The 25,510-nt window shown below is 35.3% G+C and overlaps 1 protein-coding gene across 1 annotated transcript; it reads right to left on the reverse strand.

Annotated features, from left to right (window-relative positions):
* Positions 1–1,536: 1,536 nt before the first annotated feature.
* LOC124370335 lies at positions 1,537–24,794 on the reverse strand. Its single transcript, XM_046828625.1, has 4 exons — positions 24,595–24,794; positions 14,237–14,451; positions 2,196–2,456; positions 1,537–2,092 (listed from the first exon to the last, which is right to left on the reverse strand). Exons 1-4 carry the CDS (start codon positions 24,732–24,734, stop codon positions 1,647–1,649), a joined length of 1,062 nt encoding a protein of 353 aa, XP_046684581.1. The 5' UTR covers positions 24,735–24,794; the 3' UTR covers positions 1,537–1,646.
* Between the last annotated feature and the right edge of the window lie 716 nt (positions 24,795–25,510).

Below are 25,510 nucleotides of genomic sequence, written 5' to 3' on the forward strand. Positions count from 1 at the left end.
GAGTCCAGAAGACAATCCGCAAGAAGAACACAAGAGAGCATCACCTTTTTGTGAACTTGTCAAATAAAATACTATATCATGATATATTGTTGTTTTTATTTTTCACTACCAGAGTATAACTCATGATGAATACATTCGCTGTTAGAGCTGGTATTGCAAGAGAATTGCATAAACAAGCACGTAACAATTTTCATACTCGTCATGTTGAACTTAAGGGTATTAATGATCTATATCAAGCAGATTTAGTGGAAATGATTTCATTTCAAAAGGAAAATAAGGGTTTTAAATATATAATGACAATTATTAATTGTTTCAGTAAATTTGCAATTGCTATATACCGGTGAAGTCTAAAAGTGGGCTTGAAATTGAGAAAGCTCTAATACCAATATTATTAAAATATCCTATGAAACATTTTCAGACTGACCAGGGAACTGAATGGTTCAATTCTAGAGTGAAATCGTTACTAAATAAGTACAATATAAATCATTATCATACATTCTCAGATAAAAAAGCGGCAATCGTTGAAAGGTTTAACCGCACACTGAAAAGTAAAATGTGGAGAGCGTTTAGTGAACAAGGTAGTTACCGCTGGCGCGGTTTATTACCAAAGCTTTTAAACGTATATAACAATACTGTTCCCAGAAACTATAGGAGTCAAACCTGTTGATGTAACAAATCTAAATGAGAGAGATATTTTATTAAGGATTGTTAAAACCCGTAAAACTCCTCAGTTAAAACAGAGATTCAAAGTTGGTGATCCAGTTAGAGTAAGCAAAAAATCTAAAGTGTTTACTAAAGGTTATTTTCCTCAATGGAGCAATGAAATATATACTGTATATAAAGTACAGTTAACGAAACCTATTACATATATATTAAGAGATGATAAAGGAAATGTCATTAAAGGAGGATTCTATCAAGAGGAACTAAAGCGGTGTCCTACATGAGCGACCAGGCGCGAGCGATGCGAGCGACGAGATATTCGCGCGTGCGACGGGACTGTCCTACTTGAGCGGATAGTGAAGCGACAAGTCCAGTATTGAGACCACGTAAACATGTCACTCCTCCGTAAGATTATGTTTTGTGAAAGTGTTTATTTAAAGTACTAACAGAAACGGTTAGAAACCCGACGGATTGATATTTATTTGCAGAGGCCTTGTCACGGGGAATATCACCACCTCTTCCATGAACTGAAAAGTGCTGAAAAGGATCCAGTGTTGTTTCATTCATACACTGGAATGTTACCGACCACTTTTTTTATATAGCTGATGTTATAAGAAGTGAATTCAAATACAAGGAGACGAATTTTCAAAACCCGATCTCCGTGGAGGAACGACTCTTGCTGACTTTGAGGTAACTAATAAGATTACAATATTTATATGTGATTTGTTAATTTACTTAGAATTATGAGTAGGTAAATGGCTCTTTTCACTATCAATATAGACTTTTAAGTACAAAACCGCTGTAAAATAGTACTTACGTGTTAAAGTTATAAACTTTAATCATGTTATGGTATATATATCCTCTGAAGGTATAAAAAAACGAACAGAGTTTAGGAAATCATTTTAATTGCTCCATCAATATGAGTATATACAGAATAGGAAACACAAAAGAACGATTAACATTTAAGCTTTGTAAGGTTTTAAGTGTCAATTTAAATTCCATAGCAAGATAGATTGAGATTGAGTCTCGTCTGTGTTAAGATCTTGATGTACAATTACGTCAGGCGTACTTGCTGGCGTCCTTCCTGAACTAGTAGTAGCATGAGAAGTAGTTTCTGGCGTAGTTACTGGCGTTTGTGGAGTAGTACGAACAAATGTATTTGGAAATGTAGCGTAATGGGGCCGGTTGGCGTTCATCATTTCCTCAGCAAGCATGTTCTGAACTTTACTGCGGAAAAATAATTTATTTACTGCTGGTAGAGTTTTCATATGTGGCAGCAATGACTTGAAGAAATTTAAATCGTCATCATTCTGGTCACTGTCTTTTTCGAGCATGTTAATCTTTTTAGCCTCTAGGGCCAAAATATCAGCCTTAAATTGCTCTGAACCAGTTAATTTACGTCTTTTTAGATATATAAGGTGCCGTTTTGTACCTGGTCATTGTTGCTAGTAGACTATATAGATTTTTAACGGACCGTGAAACTTCTGAATTGCTACCGACATCAACATCATCAACATGAGATTGAATTGAATTACCAGGGTCATCAGGATCGGATTCGTGGGTTATGGTATCAATGTTATTTTCATTTCGCTCTTCATCAGTAACTGACATGTTAGAATCAGTAGGCCTTGGCGTCATTACACCTCTGAGGAACAGCATCCTTTCAAAATATGGCCAATGTCCAGTGTATTTGGGGGCTTGGTCACCGTCACTTCCGTACCGATAACCAGGGACTTTCTTCAATTCCCTGCGAAACGTGTCACTTAAATTTTTCCATTTGCCTTTCACAGTCTCGCCTGTAACAAAAAAATAAATAAAAATAGGCCTAACCTACTAGTGAAAAGTATTTTCATGATATTGTTATATTTGTTTGTTACAGGCACTTAATAACGGGAATGAGATTCAGGCAGCTTGCATTTACGTTCAGGATTTCCAAAAGTCGAGTAGCCATTATTGTTATTGAAGTATGCAAAGCAATTTGGAATAAATTAGTTGGGATACACATGCCGCAGCCTACTACGGAGATGTTTGAAACAATTGCAAAGGACTTTTTGGGAGAAGTGGCAATTTCCAAACTGTTTTGGAGCGCTCGATCTGAAACACGTCAGAATAACACGCCCTCCAAAATCCGGTTCGATGCATTACTGTCATCACGCTTACTATTCCATCGGTCTACTCACACTAACTGACGCTAATTACAAATTTATTATGGTAAATGTGGGGTCATTTGGAAAAGAAAATGACGCTGGAGTATTTACTAACTCTACACTCCACGACTCCATTGAGAGCGGGCAGACTAAACTCCCAGAACCAAAAATATTACCAGGAAGTTCGATAAAGGCCCCATTCGTTATGGTAGCAGACGAGGGTTTCCCAATGCGGGAGTATATTGTCAGGCCATTCCCCGGCCCAGCTCTGCTTAATAGTGCAGAAAATAGAACTTTTAATTACAGATTATCAAGAGCTAGGATGGTAGTAGAGTGTTCGTATGGGGCTATTCATTCTAAATTCAACTTGTTGGGAAAGTCCATTGAAACTAATGTGGAAAATGCAGTACACATTGTCAAATCCATAACTTTGTTACATAACGTCATTAAAGATCTGGAAGGTGGTGACGTAGACAACCGACCGGTCGTCTATAGTCGAGGAGTGTTGGGTGGTAGGCGAGGGAGGGAGTGCCAATGCCGTCTCAAGGCTTGCTGCAGCCACGAGGAGAACATTTGCTAAGTACTTCAAGGAACATCCCTCACTGTAGCAAATACTGCCACATATGCCAGCTACTTTTTTATTGTCCAAATAACATTGTACTTAAATGTTGTATAATTATACATACTATTGAAATTTAAAACGCCTTTTAATGTGTTGCAAACTTGTTGTCCATACAGCATTAGTTTATATACACTTACGTACTGTGTCAGTCTTACGGCATATACAAAATGGAAGAAATTAATTCGCCCGTAGGGGGACGTCTTACTCTGATGTTTAAAGGTTGGCGACCTTTCGTATCCCGAGCTAGTGCCAGACACATCTCCAATCCTGGCACTTTCCCCTGTCTCATCCATAAATCCTACCTATTCCTAATTCCTCCCTTTTCCTGACTGGATCGTGCTATTGTTTGCGGGGAGTGCTTGAACTGCTACACTCTGAGAAGGTGTAGCAGAAGAGAGCTGATGTGAGCTTGCTCTGCCGAAGCAAACGGTAGTATGAATCCTGGTGCCAGCCACTTCGGTCCCTGGTCAGGAAGTGATTATTGGACAGAAATGTCGGAGATTTCTGTTGCCACGTGCGAGCCCGAGTCGTGCGTGAATTCCCGACTCGGTTTAAACGAGATAACATCGAGCCCCGAGGAACTGGGGTAGGGTGCCCTGCCAAGCTTTGGCTGACAGGTTCCCGAGGGTATACCCGTTCCCGATGTCTCGGCCTGCACCTTTAATCACGATGCGCTGGTTCATATATTGAAAGGCTACCCTAAACCCTTCTCAAGAACAAAAAAATAGAGTTGTAGAAAGAGATTCTACTATGGATCTGGAAAAGAAGCGTGCTCTCTCTTCAGAATCTGAAGAGGAAACAAACAAACAGAGAAATACTGCAGACAAGAAAATTAATGTTCAAAATCTTCCCACCCCACTTTTTCTAATATTCAAACACAAAGACGAAACTCAGAACTTGGCAAAGGCGAGCCCCTTCCTTGTTAACAAGGCTCTAGTCGGAGTGGGCGGCTCGCCGTCGTCTGTTAGGAAGCTCCGTAATGGAAGCATCTTGGTAGAGGCTGCGAACGCTCCACAGGCTCAGAATTTCTCTCCATGAGATCCTTTTACGACAAAGTAGAAGTCGTTGTCCATCCTCATGAGACATTAAACTTCTGCAAAGGAATTGTATTCTGTCGCGATATGCTATGTTGCTCAATTGAAGAGTTGAAAGAAGAACTGAAAGATTGTCTTGTGACTGATGTGGTGAAAATAATGAAGGTTGAACACGGTGTACCGACACCTACACCAGGTCACATTTTGACTTTTGCCCTTCCTCACCCACCAGCCACAATTAGAGCAGGATATCTTTCTCTACAAGTTCGCCCATACTTTAGAAATCCTCAGAGGTGTTATAGATGTCAACGTTTTGGGCATTCGAGCAAAACTTGCAATAACCCTGAAACATGTAGTCTTTGTGGAAAAAGTGGTCACAGTGACAAGGACTGTGCCGGTGGCGAAGAACAGTGCGTCAACTGCAAGGGCAAGCATCCTTCAAGCTCTCGCAGCTGTAAAGTACACTTAGAAGAAAAGGAAGTGCTGAAAATAGTTACTAGCGAGAAATTGTCTTTCGGCGATGCTCGTAAAGAGTATAGGAAACGACTTGGACAAACCCCGAAGAAGGACGTATCCTATTCTCAGGCTGCCTCTGTCCCTGTGCAACCGAAACCGTGTGCTTCCTGCTCAGCTCTGGAAGGCATGGTTAGAGAACTAACGCAACAGGTTGCTGCCTTGGTACAACAAATCAGTGCCAAAACCTTCCCACGTAGTGGAGGCACTGATATACCAGAACTTGCACCTTCTGTGTCTGTAAGACCGGCTACACCTACTCAAACCAAGGGACGGAAACACTTTTAACAAGCAACAGTCTAATGAAGGCCAGGTTGCTGCTCAATTTTTAAAAACCCCTAATGCTGGAGGTTCCAGCGTGACGGGGGAAAAAATATATCTCCGGAAGTACGCCAAAGACTTGTTTCTGGGATAAATAAAAAAATTGCCTCTAAAGTGGTCGAACGGTCAAAGGGTGCCAACAGAACCCCTCCCTCATACCAGTCCTCCAAATCCAGCCTAATGGAGGAGGATTTGTTTGATGACGACCTTAGGCCACATTCAGAAATTGAAAAAACTACTGTAAATTTTAAACAAAATCAAGGAAAAAACAAAAAACAAAATTACTTTTAAAACCTAATTTTAAATGAATATTATACAATGGAATATTAACGGACTGCGAGGCCATCTGGAAGACCTGAACCTACTAGCATCACAAATAAAACCAAATGTCATATGTATTCAGGAGACCAAGCTTCACCGTGCATGCCAATTTTCCATCAGGGGATGGGATATCTTCCGCCATGACAACCATAATGACGGACATGCATGTGGAGGAGTTATGGCTCTCGCGAATCCTTCTCTGAATACAGTGGAGGTACCTCTGAACACACCTCTACAAGTAATATGCATAAAGATTGACATACCGTTTAATTACATATCTGTTGTGTTTATATCCCCCCGCCACCAGAATCCAAGAGGAGATCTATTGGACCTTATTAATCAATTGCCTCATCCTTTCGTACTTGTGGGCGATTTGAACGCCCACCATCGTGTTTGGGGCTCTACTACTTGCTCTCCAAGGGGCAACATGGTTTCCAAGGTCCTTGATGATCTCAATCTTGTTTTGTTGAACGATGGCTCGCCAACTTATCTTTGCCCGAGAACAGGTTCCTGGTCAGTATTAGACCTAACCGTGTGCACACCACAAATTGCTTACCGCTTCGATTGGTCAGTTTCCTCTGACCTTTACGGTAGCGACCATGCACCGGTCATAACTAAAGTTCTCGATATTCCAGGTAATGTGCCCCAAAGACCTAAATGGGTGCTTGATAAGGCAGATTGGGACAAATTTAAAAAAATTTTACAGGCACCAGATGTTTCAACATCAGTAGCTATAGACTCCGCCGTCAACAATATAACAGTTGCTATTTCAAGCGCCGCTCTAGAAAGTATTCCAAAAATAACAGGAATCATCAAAAGAAGAAACTTACCTTGGTGGACAGAAGAGTGTAGGATATCGCTTTGGGAGCTCAGGAAAGCCTTGCGGATATTTAATAGATCTCCGACCGAGGAAAACCTCGCACGATTTCGTCTTGCCAGAGCTAAAGCTCGACTCATATTTAAAAGATGTCGACGAAATTCGTGGAAGGAATTTACTTCTTCGATTAACCGTACCACCCCTTTATCTCTGGTGTGGAGGAGACTAAAGGCAGTTTGCGGAAGACAGCCACCTCTGCCTATTCTTGGCTTAAGGGTGAACGACACCATATTAACCGAGCCGAAAGATGTGGCAAACGCTCTGGCCTCGTCCATCTCTAACGTGTCGAGGACTACGTCCTACAGTCCTTTGTTCCAGCGATATAAAGTACAACATGAAGCACAGCCCATAAATGAAAATAACTATATAAGTCCCTTAAATTTATTGTTTTCCCTTGACGAACTAGAATCTGCTATTTCTCCCATTATAAACTCAGCTCCCGGTGCTGACGACATCCACTACGCCATGTTGAGAAACCTTCCTGTAGAGGTTAAAGCGTGCCTCTTGTCCCTTTTCAATAGAATTTTTCAAGAACGCAGCTTTCCAAGTTCATGGCGTAACTCTTACGTTGTACCATTATACAAACCTGGCCAAGACAAGTTTTCCCCTACTAGCTACAGGCCTATCTCGCTTACCAGTTGTCTTTGTAAGATACTGGAGCGAATGGTAAATCGTAGACTGGTATGGTTCCTGGAACACAATAATCTCCTGTCTCCACAGCAATGTGGTTTCCGTCAAGGCCGTTCAACTCTAGACCACCTAGTGTGTCTAGAGTCGTCAATCCTGAATGCTTTCCTTGAACGGAGGCAACTTGTTGCTGTGTTTTTCGATATTACAAAAGCGTATGATACAGCTTGGCGTAGGGGAGTTATAAATACCCTTTCAAATTGGGGCGTCGGCGGTAATATGTTATATTTTATTAAAGGTTTTATGGATGAACGTTCTTTTAATGTAAGACTGGGAACTCATTTGTCCGACACCAAAATTCTTGAGAACGGTATACCTCAAGGGAGTGTCCTTAGTTGTACTCTCTTTGCTGTGGCCATAAACAGCATCACTTCCTGCGTCAGAGCTCCTGTCAGATGATCTCTATTCGTAGATGACTTTGCTGTATTTGTCCCTGCCAGGAGGCTGGCTACTGCAGAGAGGTACCTTCAGCTCACCATCCACCGTCTTGAAGATTGGAGCAACCAAACCGGGTTTTCTTTCTCTCCTTCAAAGACTAAATGTATTACTTTTTCTCGACTGAGGAACGTGGCTGATCCAACTCTTAGGATAAATAGAATAATAATCCCAGCGAGTCGCTGTGTGAAAATCCTGGGGTTGTGGTTTGATTACAGACTGACGTGGGTTCCGCACATTAAAGAACTTAAGGCGAAATGTCTAAAGAGACTTAACGCGATGAGAGCTCTAAGCGGAACGAAATGGGGCGCAGATAGAAAATGCATGCTTCAGTTTTATAAAGCATATCTTCGACCTTGTATTGATTATGGATCACAGGTTTATTCTTCTGCCAAGCCAACAGCCCTTAAAATGTTGGACTCAATCCATCATTCTGCTGTCAGACTGGCTACTGGGGCTTTTCGTTCAAGCCCCGTTGTCAGTCTTTTAGCTGAGAGTGGTGAGCCATCCCTATCTTTCAGACGTGTTCAATTGGCTATGAACTATTTTTTTAGTTTAAAATCAAGGCCAGAAAATCCGGCCTTTGAGGTTGCCCTAGACACATCACTTGCCCCCTTGTACCACAATAAGCCTAATGCCCCCGCACCCTTTGGCATTAGAATCCTGTTACATCTCGCAGAAGTGGACATGAGAGCGATTGATGTTGAAGTATGTCACGAGATGGATAGACCACCATGGACAGTCAGAACTCCCAATGTAATACTGTCGTTATTACAGTTGAACAAGCAAGACGCATCACTGTGTCCACAAGCTCCTGTAGAGAAATATTGTCATCCTGTTCACCCTGCGATGTCATCTACACAGATGGCTCAAAGAGTGAGGCAGGAACGGGTTGTGCCTTTGTCACTTCCAATAGAGAGTACAAATTCTGCCTCACTCCTGAATCTTCAATATACACAGCAGAACTAACAGCTATCTTGAAATCGTTAAATATTGTATGTCCAAGAACAAGTACCTGATGATGAATTCTTAGAATTTGAAATGTATATCTTACGAAATAAAAAATATATCAAAAGTGTTAAAAAGGTTTATTATTGTATATATTTTTATTAAACACTTTTTGAGGCTACATCTCTAATAAATAGAAACAGTTGAAATAAACGTATACATTCCTAAAATATCTAATCATACAATGAAGAAAGTAGGAAATGAATTCAAAATTTAAAAAAACTTAAGGGGGCTGGCCCAGTATCGCAATCACTTTTGCATGGTTTTGGAAAACAATTTTGTACTCAGTCAAATATTGCCCAATTTGTTTGAAACTTTCAGGTTAAGTCAAAATAGACTTTTTATACACACTTAAGAAAAAGCAAAATTTTAAATATAAAATTTATTATTTTTTTTAATTTTTGTTTTTTTGCAAAAAAAAATCTTTAGTCTAATGGTTTTAACATGATAAATAATCAACCTTATAAGATAATTTCACAAAATAAAATGTATCTTGTTCCTAGGCAATAGTTTCTTGGCCTGAACTAAAAATATATCAAAAAATGTACAAATAAAACAAATTACTGAATTTTAAAGTAGTTTTACCAAAAAAACTTGAGTTTTTAGAAGGTAATAGGCTTGGAATATAAGAAATACTTTACTCACCATTTTAATTTTAGTTCAAGCCATTTACACAGCTAAAATGAAGATCTGGTGAAAATTTGGTGAAGATTGCTCCAATACTTTTGGAGTTATGATGTAAATAATAGGAAAAAAACAATGTTTCGGGAAATCGCAAACAAACATATTTTATTGATAAATTTACTAAAATGGTACTCTCAAATGCTCCAGCAGCATAAGAAACACCTTCCTTTTCCTTGTCTTGACTTTCCTTTTCTATTCTAAGCCTTCTCCTTGCTCTCCTTTCTTCCAGACTTGCCAACATAGTTCTTTTATTTGCGTCGCGCACTCGTCGTCGAACGTCAAAAGTCTCCATGCAGCTGTTGAAGTGTTTTCCGGGTTTGATTTTCAAGTGGTCTAGCACTTTTGACTTTGCATTATTCCCTTCATTAAATATCAGGGAAGCTTCATGAGCAGCTATTTCCACAATATCCCTTCCTGCAAATCCTTTTTTAGGACACAGTGACCACAAAATACTGCTGAAACTTTCGTTGGAGTTCTGTGTTTTTCCCATAAGTCATCTTTGGAGGAGGTTTGGCATTGTTAGGTCTACAAATATTGGTTTTATCTCCAGCATGATGGCTTTGGGGATAGTGTTTTTATGTTTAAAAGTCCCAAGACTGTTTGAAGCAACTGCTTGTTGGTAACGGGTAAATGTGCCTACATATGAATGACTGGAAAATAGAATCAAAACAAAGTCTTGTCTGACATACGTTTACACTTTTACCTGTAACTCAGCCAAAAAAAATCGTATGCCCATGATATTTACATTAAATTAATTGTAAATAAACAAGGAAAAATTAAAAAATATAAAAAAAATTTGCAAAAAAATTTTTTTTTACTGGGCCAGCCCCCTTAATATACCAGAAACCAAAGGTTAAAGGTTTAAATCTCAAATATTTGAAAATATTAACACCAGTCATTTTATATATGTAATTTTAAGGTGTGTCTATTAAAAGGTTAACATTCTTTTGTACATAATAATTGAAACTACAACCATAGATGTAAATGGAAGATTATTGTATGTTTAAAGTTGTGGAAAGACTATGCTAAATTAACTCAAGCAATCTTAAAAATTATTAGTTATTATTATTCAGAACAAAAGAAACTTTTCATCACTATGGTGCATGATCGTCATTTTTTTTTAATATTTGTACTTACATGAATTTTAAAATGAGAAGCTATGCTGTAATGCTTTTAATGGCTACATGATTTTAAAACAAAAAAATATACATTTTGAACATTTTAATCATGTTTTTTGTTAGAGTTTATAATTATTAGAACAAAAAACCATTTTCCACACCCTATTTTTCCATTTTATTTATTTGCTTATGTTCATACATAAGCTTTGGTTGAAAATGGCCATTTATAGCATGAAAACAAATCTTTATTTCATACTGTAAAAAGTTTCATCAAACTGCATGTCATGTTTCATATTCATCAAAAATAAGGTGGAGTCTTTTACTTTAGAATTATGTTTTTAAAACTGTGTATCTTCTTATGACATTCTTATATCCCGTGATGTTTTAAATATTATCAACTAAACTTGGCATGTTCTAATATAAAAGTTGAGCTACACAAACCCAACAGAGCAAAAAAAACAAAAGTGACCTTGCTTGTAGCCAAAAAGTTTTCAAGTGGATATCCAATATTAAATTGTTGTGTATGATGGTGAATAAAATTTTAAAACAAAGAATCCTTTGTTGTATAACATAAGATGGATCTTTTACTTGTAGAGCTAGGGGAACAGAAAGTCTATAAAATCTCAGGACAGTCCTGGAACAGTCTTAAGACCTAATAGAACTTGAACTTGTGTGTATAATATACATATATTAAAAAGTCATTCACATAGTTTTGGATAGTTCAGTACAAAATGTTTTAATAAGATATATTATCATTAACCTGAGTTTTTAGCCTAATACCTAATATTTATGTTACTTACTAATTGTTTCAGGCAATTCTGGAAATTGTAGTTCTGGCTGTGATTGCCGCTGGAGTGTTTAGAACTGCTTCATTTCCTGTTCCTGTTCCTGTATTTGCTAAGGCTTAAAATTGCAATGTATCCAACAGTAGCTTATTCAGGATTTGAGTTTGGAGGCTAAACCCACCTCTTATTTTAAATATGACAGACAGAGAGAGTAAATCGAACTTTATTTTTTTTAAACTTTAAGTATAGACTGTTGGATGTTACAGTTAGAAAATATAGATATAATTTTCAAGACATAGTTATAGGGATTTAATTAAAAGTTTTATTTACTGCTCCTTGTAATCTACTTATAGTAACGCGCATAATAAAATATCCTTGTCTAATATATTGAGACGAAATAAGCTTTTTAACTTTCTCTAACCTTATATGAGATGCTTATCTGAGAATTCCATCTGCTGTAATAACTACTGCATCCTCAACTTAAACATATGTTAAATATCCAAGAATGGATAATGATACCAGAATTTAATTATCGTATGAATATGATATGTTTCTACAAACTTGTATGATACATTTATATTATCATAAATATATAGAAATATTTATATTTCAAGTGTAAATTACAATTTTCTGACATAGCTTCCATTGATTGTGATTTACATTGTGATTCGCTGCACACTTATCGCAACTATAATATAGTCGATGTTTGGAAGGCCAGAAAAAATTCCTGGAAGGTTAGTTAACTATGAACTTTGGATCTCATGAAACCCCAACATTCTTGTATTTTGAGGATGGATGGAGGGGTTGAATCTCTATTCTCCCTCCCCTTACTGGCTTTAGCTTTAGGGTTGGAAGGAAGTAACCAATATACACTAATATATTTCTCCTAAATAAATATTTTAACTCTACTATTTGTTTTAAAATTGATAAATAGTAAATTAATTGGTAATGGTAAAAGTAAACTATTAATCTATTGAATGATTTCATTAATTTTTAAGATTTTTTGGCCTCCCACCTCTTCTGAATAAGCTGCTTGTATATCAAATGAAACATTCAAATGTATTTGAGAATTTTTGTAGTTATTTAACCCAGATATGCCTGAATTATTTTTTTTTAATTTTTTTTAATTCTACAGTTTTTTTTATACTATAAATGTATTCTTCAACACATTTTAACAATAATTGTAAAAAATTTCATCGTCGTTTAGTAAATAATGGGTGGCCTATATATAGGACAGTAGGAAAATATGAGTGAAATGCTAAAATATTCCAAAAATGCTTTTTATTTTTAGAAGGGTTACATTTACATTGGATATATATGTTTTATGTACTTAATTCAACTGTGTTTTTTAACAAAGATATATAAAACAAGCTTAAATAAAATTTTTAGTAAGTGCATTTGTAGTTTATGGCTTTGTGTGGTAATCAATAAAACATTTAGTATGAAGACCAACATCACACTTTTGGCATCTGGTAGTGCACTTGGCATGGCAATGCCCACATCTCGTTTGCTTTTCCTGAGGAACAACAAGGTGGTCCAATCTGTCAAACCTGGAGTCCACTTTTGATTGTTTCGATGGCCGTCCCAGCCTTTGACGCGCACCCTTTACCAAATGTTTCTAGCAGGTTACAGGCAAGTCTGCGTCTGAAAGACAAGTGGTCAAGGTTCCCTCCCGCATGGCGGTGAAGTTGCCAGGCATTTTGTTCTGCACTGTCAATGCAGTCACAGATCAGAGGGAAATACCACTTCTTACCTCTGATTTGGATTCGGTACAGGCTCATATTTTGATCGCACCGGTCCACTCCGCCCATTTTTTTTGTTGTACTGGTGTATGAGGTTTGGTTGAGGGATGAAAGCATGTTTCTTGGCTTTAAGTGAAAAGCGTTTTTACCTGATGTATGGGTTGTACACCAACAGCATTTGAAACAACAGTGACAATACTGTTGTCATTCCATCTTGCAATAATTAAATTTTCATCACATACTTTTTCGTATTCAAAAGTTCCCCTTTCTTTCTTTTTCAAATCTTTACTATCAGTCAGTGGGCACTTTGCTATTCTGTTCTCTCTCACCGTACCAATAGCTCTTATATTCTTTTGGGACAGTTTCTCAAACAAAGGTAGACCAGAAAAAAAATTATCAAAATACAAGAAGTACGGGAAATCACCATTCTTCTTCAGAACATCACAGTACTGCAAAACAACACTGGCACCAAGGCCCAAGTGTTCATACTGAGGGTCCAAGGTGTGGCTGCTCCCTTGGTAGGGGTCTTTCCAAACTACATAGCCATTGGGTGTAGCACCAACCCAAATTTTGTAACCATAGCGAATAGGTTTGTTTCTGATGAATTGTTTCAAACCATGCCTCCCAAAATATGGGACCATAGACTCATCAACTGAGTGGTGTTCCTCATGTGGTGCGTAATCAAAAAATGTTTTGTTCAATGCATCAAACAATGGACGTACTTTTGCATACTTGTCATCAGCATTGAGGTTGTCATTATCACAAACATGCAAATTTGACATAATAAACTCAAATCTGTCTCTAGAAATTGCATTTACAACTAATTCATTGCGAGTGTCCAAAGCTGTTTCCCAAAACATTCGTCTTCGAGGTAATGGAACATAACCACTCAACAACAATACTCCTATGAAACATTTCATTTCATCGACAGTTACATCACCTAAACGGTTATGTAATGCCGCATAACGATTTGTTTTCTCAACTAATAAATCTACAATATCATCATCGAAAATACAGAAAAACTGTTCCATTGGTGTTAATTTTTGTTGTACTTCCTGTCTATTACTCCAAATAGTAATCATCTAGTTTTAGGTCCTCTTTGACCCATTTGTACTGCTTTTTAGGTGAATGGCTTACTAACCTTTTTTGCTGGTTTCTCTTCAGTGAAATTCTGAATTCGTCTTACTTTTTTATTTGGTGGCTGTGCTATGTCCATCTTCGCTGAACTAGAGGGTAAGGTTGGTTGTGAATAAAGAAGGATCCTCTTCATCTTTGTTGTCACTCAGTTCAAATTCTTGGGAAACTTCAGCCGGGGCCAATAGTTGGTTTCCTGGAAGATGATGGATTGAAGTCATGTCCTCATCCCCAGAATCCTCATCAGTGACATCATCATTTGCATTGATTGGTGGCTGAATATATACGCCAATTTCTTCATCAGGTGGCACTTGGATCTCTTCATCTTCTAGCATCGTCAAAATTTCATGAAGGTTCAAGTTCCTAAAAAATTCAAAGTACGATAAATAACAAGGTTTTTTCAGAATTTTTTTATAAAATAACTGTAAAAAATTGTATTGATGCTTAAAAACAAAAAGTTTTTTAAACCCAATTACTAAGTCACGACTTGAAATACAAGGGTCGAAACTCATTTGAGAGTGGGAAGCATTATTGTTGTACATATGCCTACTGGACTACATGTAGGACGGGCCAATTCCAAACATAACCTATAAACGGTCTGAATTTAGAACGGTCACATTTCAAGATAAATGTAATAACTAGTTAGTCAGTTATTAGGAAATGTACTTAAATAGGTTTAAAACTACGAAATAATAGTATTGTACTTACTTTTCGCACATGGCGCAGAGCTCATGAAGTTGATTGGAAATCCTAAATTTGTAAACTAGTCTAAAGAAACAAACTAGTTGAAGCATTCACTTGATTGTTGCTCAGATGCATTCAGTAGCTCTTACTGAAGACAGCAACCACCCTGCCACCTGTTGGAAAAAGCTGAAAACTACTTCAGAAGTAAGCTTTATGGAGAACACTACAAGTGTCCTAAATATAGGTCACTAGGCATATCTGGGTTAAGCTTAGACCTGTTTTTAATAAACACACATCTTATAATATAATGATGAAAAATGTTATTCTATAATTATTCATATAAAGAAGAATGAATAATAACAACTAATACTATCACATACTATAGTATTTTAGTCAAGCTAGATCTCATATTTAAATGTATTGCTGTTTTGTTTGTGAAAATTGTATTTTGTATGAAAATAATTTCACTTTCTTTCCATGTGTCTATCGTTATATTTATTTTTTACAAAACTACTCTTCTAAATTTTTTTACTGGATTTTTTTGGGGAATTAATAAACCTAGTCAAAACTGAGAAACAGTAGAAGCATGGCTTTCAGCTTACTAGTAATTTACAAAGTAGTCAAAGTAAGATCCAAATTTTATACTGGTATTATATTTGTTCTCTATATCAATTGCTCTGTTATACAGAACAATATTATAGATTCATTTTGTTAATTTGAAAGTTACCTAAGCAGAGGAAAATAAAAAAATAACATCATAAAATTAATTTGAAATATTTTAATATCCTAGGATTGTATTTTATAGAGAGCAATAATTGATTATAATTCTGTAGGCAGGCACACTTGGTTACATGATGGGTCAAGGAAGTAACTAGTTTAAAACAGATATGCATGGAGATAACAGGATTCCTCTGGAATATGATTAATTGATAATGTTGCTTGAGCAATAATATGAATATTTTGTGGAGAGCCTGACCACAGGTAACATAACTTTTCAGGTGTAATTGCTGTGGGGGGAGGGGTTGGTCTGTGCAAAAGGCGAGATGGATCAGAGTGTGTTTCTGAAGTGATTCCAGAAAACGTGCAGAGTGCTTTCTTGTGAGAATAAATATGAGCCAACTCATTCAGAATCTTATTTTTTCGAGAGTAAGAGAAATTAGCTACTGTACCTAAATTTATAGAAAAGATTGTTTATTTTTATATATTTATAATTTTAAATAAAATAATATAATTTCATTTCATTTCCATAAAAACTACTGCCTCTACAACATCGTTTTAATTTTAATTATTTGTATTCAATAAAATATATTAACTCAATTTTAATAGTATATTTGGTTTTCATTTTATAGCTACGATGTCTGTTATTCAATAATGATTGAAGTTTTTATTGAATAATAGCACATAAAGAAGATTGGTGTTATTTCAGATTCCATAATCCAGGGTGACAGATACTTGTGTTCTGTACATTCAGATCAAAAAAGTATCAAAGAAATAAATAATGGAAAATGATTATCTTGTCTGCTGGATAAATAAAGGCATTTTAATACTTTTGTTTATACTTTGTCTGATGAGCATAGTCTCTGAAGGGTTATACACTCTTACATCTCTATACATACCTCATAGCTGGCTACTGCAACCCTTGGTGTATTATTGTCTATTGTAAGTCAACTGTTACCATTGTATATAGAAAATACTTATTATATTGTTATATATGAGTATGTGTTAAAATAATTTTATAAAATAGTGCAAAATATATCTTTCTTTCTTTTATCTTCTCTTCATCATGTGTATTAACAAGTAGATGATGAGGTGGACACTTAACAATATAAGAAACAATAGAAATATGTTTAATCGAATCCAGATTTATCCATATTTTATAGATACTGTACACTTATATAATCCAGACCCTAGAAATAAAAGATGTCAATTTACTGATCCCCTTCCACCATTATAATTATTATATGCTGAGTTTACCTTCTCATAAACTCAACTCCTAGATATGCAACTCTATCTATCTATCTATTATACATAAACATAAAATAATTGCTGTTCATTACTCTCTTAAGCTGGACCGTTTTGGCTAATTTTGGTCTTGAAGTATTTGTGGAAGTCCAAGGAATGTTTAAAAGGTGAGAGCAATTTATAACAATGATAGGAATTTAATAAAAACTACAATTTTTTCATTAGAAATAGTAACGGTTGATTATCATTGATTTTCAATGATCATTGATGTGGGATGTGGCAAAAAAACTGGTTAAGAGAATAAAAAGGATTGTTCAGGAGCCAATTATAAAATCTATTGCAAAACACTTTTTCAGGGTATATATTTATTAAATGACGTAATTTATTGTAAACTTTTTGGGAAACAACCTGGTGACTATTAATTGTTTTATCAATTCTGCAGAAATTATAGTATAATACTATAATTAGTATAGTACTATAATACTATTACAGTATTATAGCTATGATCAGCATAATTAGTATTATTAGAATTATGAAAAGTAAACAAAACTAAGCCATATATGTATAAATTGAAAATAGTTTGAATTTTTAGGTTTATAAAAAGTTTATAATGTTCCGAAAAACTAACACCACAAATGATCCTGATAACTTTTTTCTGCAAAATTAATATTTCATCTATCCTTGTGCTGTTTCTATAAATATTAAACCATATCTAAAAATTGATTGGAAATAATAAAAATAAGCAGATCTAATACAATTTGGTTCACAATTAGTAAGTCTTTTCAATAGAAAAATAACCCTAGATGATTTTGAGCTCATGTAATCAATATAAGATCCCCATGTTAAATTTTTATCAGTATGAACTCCTAAAAACGTTACTTGATTTTAATATTTATCAAAATTAGTATCAATACCAATAGTTCTTAAAGTAAAATTATATGTTGTATATTATCTTCATTTAAGGGAAAACCATTCGCTTTAAACCAACCTGATGCCTTATCTAAAGCACTTTGTGCCAAGATTAAGCTCATCAATATTTGAGTTAATGTTGAGAAAAGTGGTATCATCTGCATACAAAATTGATTTACAGTCAATAAAAGCTGGAAGATCATTTATACTAAATAAAAAAAGCAGAGGACCTAAAACCGATCCCTGGGGAATACCACATTTAATTGTAACCACCTGTAACCATACACTATTCACTAAAATCTTCTGCTTCCATTCAAAAACTTAAGATCTAAAGAATTCAAGATGCAATTTTTGAAAGCCATAATATTTAAGTTTTCACAATAATTCAGAGTGATTTACACAATCATAGCCTTTGCTCAGGTCACAAAGAGTAGCCCGAGCAAAAACCTTATTTTCAAAGCTTGTTGCACTTTGTGCACCAGCTTATCTAGTCCACATACTGTAGATTTACCTTTTCTAAATACAAATTGATTTGAATATTAAGGTAACTGTCTATTATTTTTTAATATTTTAGTTTATAGTTATGGCATTGGTTATATAAAAATCTGTGTCCTCAAGTGTATCTTACTTTCAGAAAACGTCCAAGATTTATATTCAGTTTTACGTTATCCTCAAACACAAAATGTGAAGTAAACTAAACTATTTGATAATGGGGATATAATTATCGCTGCTTAGTCACATTGATTTGCTGATTGGTTGATCTTCTGCTAATCAAGATACAGCTCCACCCCCTCCACTTACTTTTACAGGCGGATAGGTATTATTCTCCATTCTGTCATGTAACTAATTCTGCACGTTTTGGGTTTTTTAATCTGTTGGCTAAAGATTACCTTACACAGCGAAGCCGGAATATTTAAAGATTTTAATTGTGTTAATGTTTTGACTGGTATAACCAGTAAGAGTCAGATAATAAAGTTATAATTCTGTGTACACCTAAATACTAAGATAAACAATCAGGTGATCATAGATTTTAAACATAAATTATATGTAAATCCAATAAACTAGTAAAGGTATATATGCACAATGTAAAATCCCTTGAGAATAAATTACTGATAATTCAGTTGTCACAAAATATACCTACTTTTTCTGATGGACTATTTTTAATCAACAGAGGAAGTTTGTCAAAGGAAGAAAATTATCGCCACCCGTGCTAATTTTGGCGGGGTCGAATCGGTAGGGTAACAAAAAGTATAAAAATGTCAAACCATAAATGTTTTTCTCAGAACATATATTTCTTAGCACACTAAAAACACAATAAAAACACACTATAAACCAACCGTCAGACACGTGAATAAATGTCAAATCAGCGTCAGCCAAACATGTACAGGCTCTTAAACTGGTGACTGTCTCTTTATCTAATTATCTGATAGTGATATTTATGTGTCTAGAGGTCTATTAATTTAAAAAAATAACCAGGTTGTATGCAGTAGCGTAGCCAGAAATTTCGTTCGGGGGGGGGTCCGAAACCGGGGATCGTTTTGTATGTTATTTGCCAATGAGTTCACTGGTAAAAGGTAAATACCAAAAATATGGAGCTTCAGTAACTACGCCTTATAGAAAGTGGAAAGATGTAATAGGCAAATTCAACTCTCACAGCAACTCTAGCTAGTACCACAAATTTTCTTGTGTAGCTACAGAAACTTTACGAAGTTCGATTCTGGCCGAGTAGAAGGCACCAATGTGATGTTGCATTCACGGGATAAGAAAGAAGAAGAACAAAACAGAGCCTCACTCAAGTGTATAATTGACACAACTATATTCTGTGGAGAAAATGAAATACCCCTTCGGGGACATTGGGCCACTGACGGCCGAAAACCCTTTAGAAAAGGAGGGCAATTTTCTAGCGTTGCTCGGGTACAGATCAAACTAACGGTCGAAAAATGCACCGGAAACACTCTACTGATTAGAAGTTCGGCTGCTTTGGATTTCACTGATAGAGGTATTTATGAATGAGTAATAATGAAGATTTTTTGTATCATTACACTGTAGACGAGTACATCATTATCGGAAAAAAATCACTTTCGGTCGGAAATAAAATACACAAGAAAAACTCTAATGATTAGAACTTCAACTACTTCGGACTTCAGTTATTGAGGTAACCGTGGTTTTTTTATGATTGAGTTAGGGCGACGATTTTTTTATCATTAAACTGTACTCGACTAACTAGTTAATTATCGAGAAAAAAAATCACTTCCGGTCAATAAATACCGAAGAAAAGCTCTCTACAGATTCAAGTTTTGACGATTTTGGATTTCACTGGTTGAGTCGTTGAGATAAAAGTGGTACTTATAATTATGTTAGAACATTGATTTTAGGTATTAATTCAACGCCGACTAATAAATATATAATTATCAAGATAGAAAAACAAAAATAATCACTTCCGATCGGAATATACTGTACTAAGGAAAATGAAATAATACCTCAGTCAGTGAAATCCAAAGTAGTCGGAACTTCTTATCAGTAGAGTTTTTCCGGTGCATTATCCGACCGGAAGAGATTTTTTCAAATTTTCTTCGATATTTATATAGTTATTAGTATAACATAATTCTAAGTACCACTTTTACCTCAACCAGTGAAATCCAAAATCGTCTTAACTTGAATCTGTAGAGAGCTTTTCTTCGGTATTTACCGACCGGAAGTGATTTTTTTTCTCGATAATTGATTGATTGATTTATTTCCAAAATTTATTTACAGAGTAAAATAGAATACATGAAAAATGTCTTGTAGGAAATTATCCCCACATGGGCATCAGCCTGTGTGTGGGGAAACAAGTTCCTCAATCTGCACTACCAATAACACACAAAAAACTTAAATTAAAATATGGAAATGAATTGTCATTAATAAAAACATTTTCATTAACAAATGAAAAATGAAGATTTAACCTCTAAAATAAACCATACAAGGCCAGAGCATGGAATACATGAGTAAATCTAGTTAATAAATTATCTAAGATTTGAAAGGAATATACTTATTTAGAAAATACAGTTTGAAGACTTAAAAATGCAATTTATAAAAACTTGTAACTTACATAAAAAAGAGCAATCAGAAAGACTTAAAAATTAGCCGATATAAGTAGAGAGAGACTTGGACCACACCTGCACACCCACGCACACACACACACACACACACACACACACACACACACACACACACACAACACACACCAATCACGCACATGCACGCACCATACGTCCTCGTTGGCCTGCAGTCAAAACGATTGTACAAACTCACCAAGCACTCAGACTAACATTGATTGTAATACAAAAATTTAACAGAAATTTAATACATAAAAAAGCATATCTAGGTGTAGATTGAGGAAAAATACTGATGAAATCCATCTCGCCCAGCATCTACTAACCATTTATTGACTAATTTTTTGTACGTACTAATAGTGCAAGGTCTTGGGTTTTTTATAAAGTATGATAATTTTGAGAAAAATTATATGAGCGAAAATTATATAGGTTACAGCGTACAGTTTAATGATAACAAAAATCGTCGTCCTAACTCAACCGAAAACACCACGTTTACCTCAATCACTGAAGTCCAAATTAGTTTGAAGTTCCAATCAGTAGAGTTTTTTCAAGTGTATTTTCCGACCAAAAGTGATTTTTTTTTTATTTTGTTCGATAATTATATACACGTCTACAGTTTAATGACACCTAAAATCAACGTCGTAACTTAATTCTAAGCGGTCATTTTAAGTCCCCAAGACGAATTTGAACGAAGTGGTCACTAATTTAAACTGTTCCCCGTGTTACGGTTCAGGTTACTTTGCGACGTCACGTGACCGCGCCCTATAGAAATACCGTGATTACACTACACTGTCCGAAAGGCCGAGCCCAAAAGTATCGTTTGATACTTTATGATTTAAACGAAAGGACAATTATATTTTTAACAACGGTCACTTTAATCAATTAAATCAATCAATTTAATGTTTGTAGACAAGAGTAATGATAACTCTTTTTTTCTCCTGCTCCATGCTTCATTTTTTAATGTCTTAAAATTTCGGGGGGGGTCCGTACCCCCTGGACCCCCCCTTCGCTACGCCACTGGTTGTATGTTTATACAGTGCAAGATGGCTCTAAATTCCTGAGCTGTACACTTAACCCACATGTTTTTACTGAAACGTATTAGTTAAAACCATGTAAGGAAAAGTAAAGAGTTATTCATCTACAAATGAGTATTTAGTTTTCTAAAGCGTTTACGTAAAAAGTACAGATTAAATTATGTGATATCTGGAAGAAAATAATAAAAAAAAAAACCTTATAAAGATTTGTGCCACACAGTGCCTCCATAATAACTTTATCCTAGTGGTTGATTTAATCTTCTTGATCTTTGTTTAGTGAACAAAAATTTATTTAAACAGTTTTGAAGTTGCTTCTTGATTTAAAATTGTTTTAAAACTTCATCTAAATAGATTTAGATAGTCAAACATTACTTTAATTCTTATACTTTGTACAATTAGTTATTTATTTAATTTTGTATGTAATATATACTAAATTTTGAAAATAAACCATCCTGTAATTGCCAAAATAATCAAGGAATTCCAAGGGCTTTTAGTGACCGGATTTGTCATGGTTCCAAAAGCTCATTACTTGTAGAAATATTTTGTAGAAAGCCAAACACTTTTCAGTCTGGCGTGTTGCAAAGGCGGATGAATTCAGAAACTCACATGAAAGTGGGTTTCACTGAACCAATACCACAATCCAATGCAACTTAAGGCAGTCATCAAACTTTCTAACCGTAGTGAACGGAATCTCTTTATTACCATCATAACGCTTTATTAGGTATGCATTATCAAACCCCATCAAAGCTAAATAATAAAGAACAGCTTTAAAGAGGGGCGTCAGAGTCTTCTTTTAAAGAATTATCCCTACATTGTTCAAGAATATTTGAAACCGTTAAAGAGAAACGCTCTAAAAACCATAACACTTATCTTACGCATTATATTTTTATTTAGTAATATTACCTTGTAATATATATTTTGTAAACATATATGGATTTTTTCGATTCGATTGTACAGTTAAATACTATTTGTAATAGAGAATTTAGAGTTTATATTTTAGAAAGATAATGCCTATCATTATACGGGTTTCGCAAGAAATTAACTTCATATTTTTACTAAAATTTTTTATATTGGTGATACCTTTCTATTCTACTTAGACTACCGTACTTCATTTAGAAATTTTATCTGCAGCATCAAGACTGTATATTTTGATTTTAATATTTTTGAAGTTGTCAAACTAATTTTACTATCAACTATTATAATTATTTGTAAGACCATTGTTTAATTTAAATAATTACATGAATGATTTAATTAAAATAATCATCGGATTCGTTTTTATAATAAAGTAAAGTGTCTACATTTATACCTTATCTATTTCAATTGTTGAAATCTTATCTGGAACAATAATTAGTCATATACTTTCTTTGTATCAAAATTAGTAGCCTATTATAAATCATTATAGTTGGAACTTTATTTAATCTTACAGTCCAACAAATTTTCATTAATTCTAGTGTAAACATGAGCCTATCGTCAGCACGATAACCCCTCTTTGTGAAATAAACTCATAATTTTCCTGATTTACGAAGCTAACCTAGACCTATTCTAGAAGTTATGTTTCTACTCTAAATACCTTCTAATTCCTAAATAATTTACATACATTTTTCTAAATTCTTTATCAATACGTTCTTGTTAATTGTTCTAAGATAGGTAAAATTTGTTTTATATGTATATAGGGATGATTATATAGAATTATGTGATTAATTTTACAGCGACCTGTTTTTATGTGGTCTTTAGTGGTTGCTATATCGTTCCCTAAAATTGGCAACAATATTAATGTCATCACTGTTCTCATTATGTTACGTGCTTTATTTGCTGCCTGCTGAAGTGAACTCTTGGTCGACTGCTTACCGCACTAACCGTAGAGAGGAGGTTGTACTGTGTCGACTCCGTATCGGACACACTCGCTTCTCTCACAGTTTCCTAATGAGTCGTGGTGATCCACCGCAGTGTGCGGAGTGTAATATGGCGTTAAACGTCAGCCACGTGTTGATAGACTGCCGCCTCTTCGCCGGGCAGAGGAGAGCACATCGTTTGCCAGGCCGGTTAGATGAGTTGCTTGGTGACAAAGAAGATGTTTTAACGAAGCTCTTTAGTTTTCTGGAGAGCACTAAATTAATGTCCAGAATATGAGTGATATAGTACCTGATTAGTTTTAGTAAACATTTATCCGCTAGTTTTAGGTAAGGGTGAGCCCTTTTACAGTTCACCCCTGAGTTGTTATTTAGTTTTAAGGCTCTTAACTAGCACCGCCTAAGCGCAATCTTTTAAATTTCGTTAGGAAAATTTCTGTGTTTTAATCAAGGGTAAACCCCTTTACAGTTAAAAATTTCTGTGAGGTGAGAGACATCACTATCTTAATATGTAGGTGTCACGTAAGGAGACGGGCACTTTTGTCCTTCTATTTATTTGTTATTTGTTATTGGTGAGGGTGGGTCCCTTTACAACCTACCCTCACTAACTTACCTGGTTTTAGCATTAGATGTTGTTATATTTATTAACGTTATCATTTATCTGACATATTTTAACTATCGGGCCCCTTTACAGCCTCTCGGTTAATTTTGTTATTTAGTTTTAGTCCTCCGTTCACTGCTGTTGTTTTTCTTATTGTCTTAATGTGATAATAATGTTATTTGACACAGAGATCCCCTATTTATTCCTTGCACTGATAACGTGACACCATATTTTAAAGTGTAGGTGTCCGTTAACCCTACGGGCATTGATAACCTGCGTGTTTTATGCCCTTATTAAAAAAAAAAAATTCATAACTGAATGTCGTAAATTTAACATTTAACAGATATAGTTTTAGTTATTACAAATAAACTTACTTGTTTTCCCCAAAGCAATGGCCACTGCTTTCCCATGCGCGATTCGAAGCATGCCTATTGTGGTAGTTATTGTCCTTCATGTTCCACAAAATACTCCTCTTTTGTACTTCACAAATTAGACATTCTGTAAACTCCGACATCTTTACACAATAAAACACGTACACTCAATAGAATCTCGACACAATGTCAGACACACACTCAGAAGATGGCAACAATTGAACAGAAGTCTAGCGACGGGCGACGCGACAACCGATCAAAACAAATATTTTGTTCTAATCGCGTCGCGGAGTGATCTCTCGCTCGCAACAATCGCAAAACAGGACACATCCGCATGAAAACATAGTTTGTTATTTTCGCGTCGCTCGCATCGCTCGCGCCTGGTCGCTCAGGTAGGACACCGCCTAAGCAAAACCAATTACAAAGACACCTATTTAGTAGAAAAGATTGTTAGGAAAAAAGGTGATAAAGTTTTAGTGCGTTGGTTAGAATTTGATAAATCACATGACAGTTGGATTGATAAAGTAGATCTTCTATAATGAAGTTTGAAAAACAAAAAAATAATTTTTTCTGTTATAAATTTAGATATGATAATAAAGAAGAATTCAGAATACAAAAATCATCATGGTAAATTATTACCTAATTCTATAAGATGTATAATTTGCGGTCCTTCCAACTGTGGAAAAACGAACTTAATGTTAAATTTATTATTTTCTCCGCAAGGTCTGTTTTTTGAGAATATTTATATATTCTCGAAATCATTGTATCAATCAAAGTATGAGTTTTTGAAATGTGTGTTAAAAAAACTTCCTGAGATTGGATACTTTTCGTTTTCAGACAACGATGAAGTCCCACACCCAAGTGAAGTGAAACCGAATTCCGTAATGATTTTTGATGATGTAGCTTGTGGTAAACAAAC

The sequence above is a fragment of the Homalodisca vitripennis genome, unplaced genomic scaffold, assembly GCF_021130785.1.
Source record: "Homalodisca vitripennis isolate AUS2020 unplaced genomic scaffold, UT_GWSS_2.1 ScUCBcl_86;HRSCAF=1036, whole genome shotgun sequence".
Taxonomy (NCBI): domain Eukaryota; kingdom Metazoa; phylum Arthropoda; class Insecta; order Hemiptera; family Cicadellidae; genus Homalodisca; species Homalodisca vitripennis.